We start from the raw sequence: 694 nt of genomic DNA, 5'->3' as shown, positions 1-694 counted from the left end.
AAATACATGTAAATCCTCCCCGCGTCCAGAGTTATTTTGTGGTACGCGTTTATTCACGTGAACTCTGAACAAAGCAGGCAAGTGCCAGCTTCTTGCTGTTATCAGCCAGTGGCTAAGAATAGACAGCTGGGACTTGCATTCCGTCAACGTCAGAGCTTTAAGTTAGGAGAGATGGGGTGGGAGCATATGGTTTTTTCTAGTTTTACACCTAGTTTAGGGAAAAGATTTCTAACCTATCCTTAGAGTATTGTAGTCATTTGTCCTATAAGACGCTCTTGAATTACAAGCCAGGAATAAATAGATAAAAGATTTTAGCTTTATTAAGCAAAATCACAAAGCAGGGGCAGCTAATTTAATAATGCAGCTAAAATGGAAATTTAGCATCATTGCTCAGAGGGCACAGGCGATGGCTGGTAAGAAGACATTGAATTTGCCCTCCCGCCCTTCTAAGCTGAGTGGGTGCCAGTGACTTTTACTGGAGTGATACAATAAAGACGAGCAGTGAAATATTTTTGGTCTGATATACCATATACACCTTCACGAAACACTTTCAATTCAGAGCTTGCGGAGGGGGAAAAAAATCTTTTTCGGATTTGGAAAAGGCAGCTAATAACTCAAAATCCAGCTCAGGCAGAGGCTCCTGATACCATTACGGCTCCCTCCCTTTCCCCGGCATTGAATCTTTTTCTTTTTT

The 694-nt window shown here is 41.6% G+C and overlaps 1 protein-coding gene across 1 annotated transcript in view; it reads left to right on the top strand.

Moving 5' to 3' along the window:
* The first annotated feature begins 406 nt into the window (after positions 1-406).
* Positions 407-694, top strand: part of LOC104498690 (A-kinase anchor protein 7 isoforms alpha and beta-like) — a 582-nt gene continuing 294 nt past the window's right edge. The window contains exon 1 of the mRNA XM_010142100.1: positions 407-413. Coding sequence (XP_010140402.1) covers positions 407-413 — 7 coding nt within the window. The remainder of the gene's footprint in view (positions 414-694) is intronic.

This window comes from Buceros rhinoceros, unplaced genomic scaffold (genome assembly GCF_000710305.1).
Source record: "Buceros rhinoceros silvestris isolate BGI_N320 unplaced genomic scaffold, ASM71030v1 scaffold28428, whole genome shotgun sequence".
Lineage (NCBI taxonomy): Eukaryota > Metazoa > Chordata > Aves > Bucerotiformes > Bucerotidae > Buceros > Buceros rhinoceros.
Note: the sequence above shows the minus strand (reverse complement) of the source record. Positions and strands in the feature narration are given on the sequence as shown.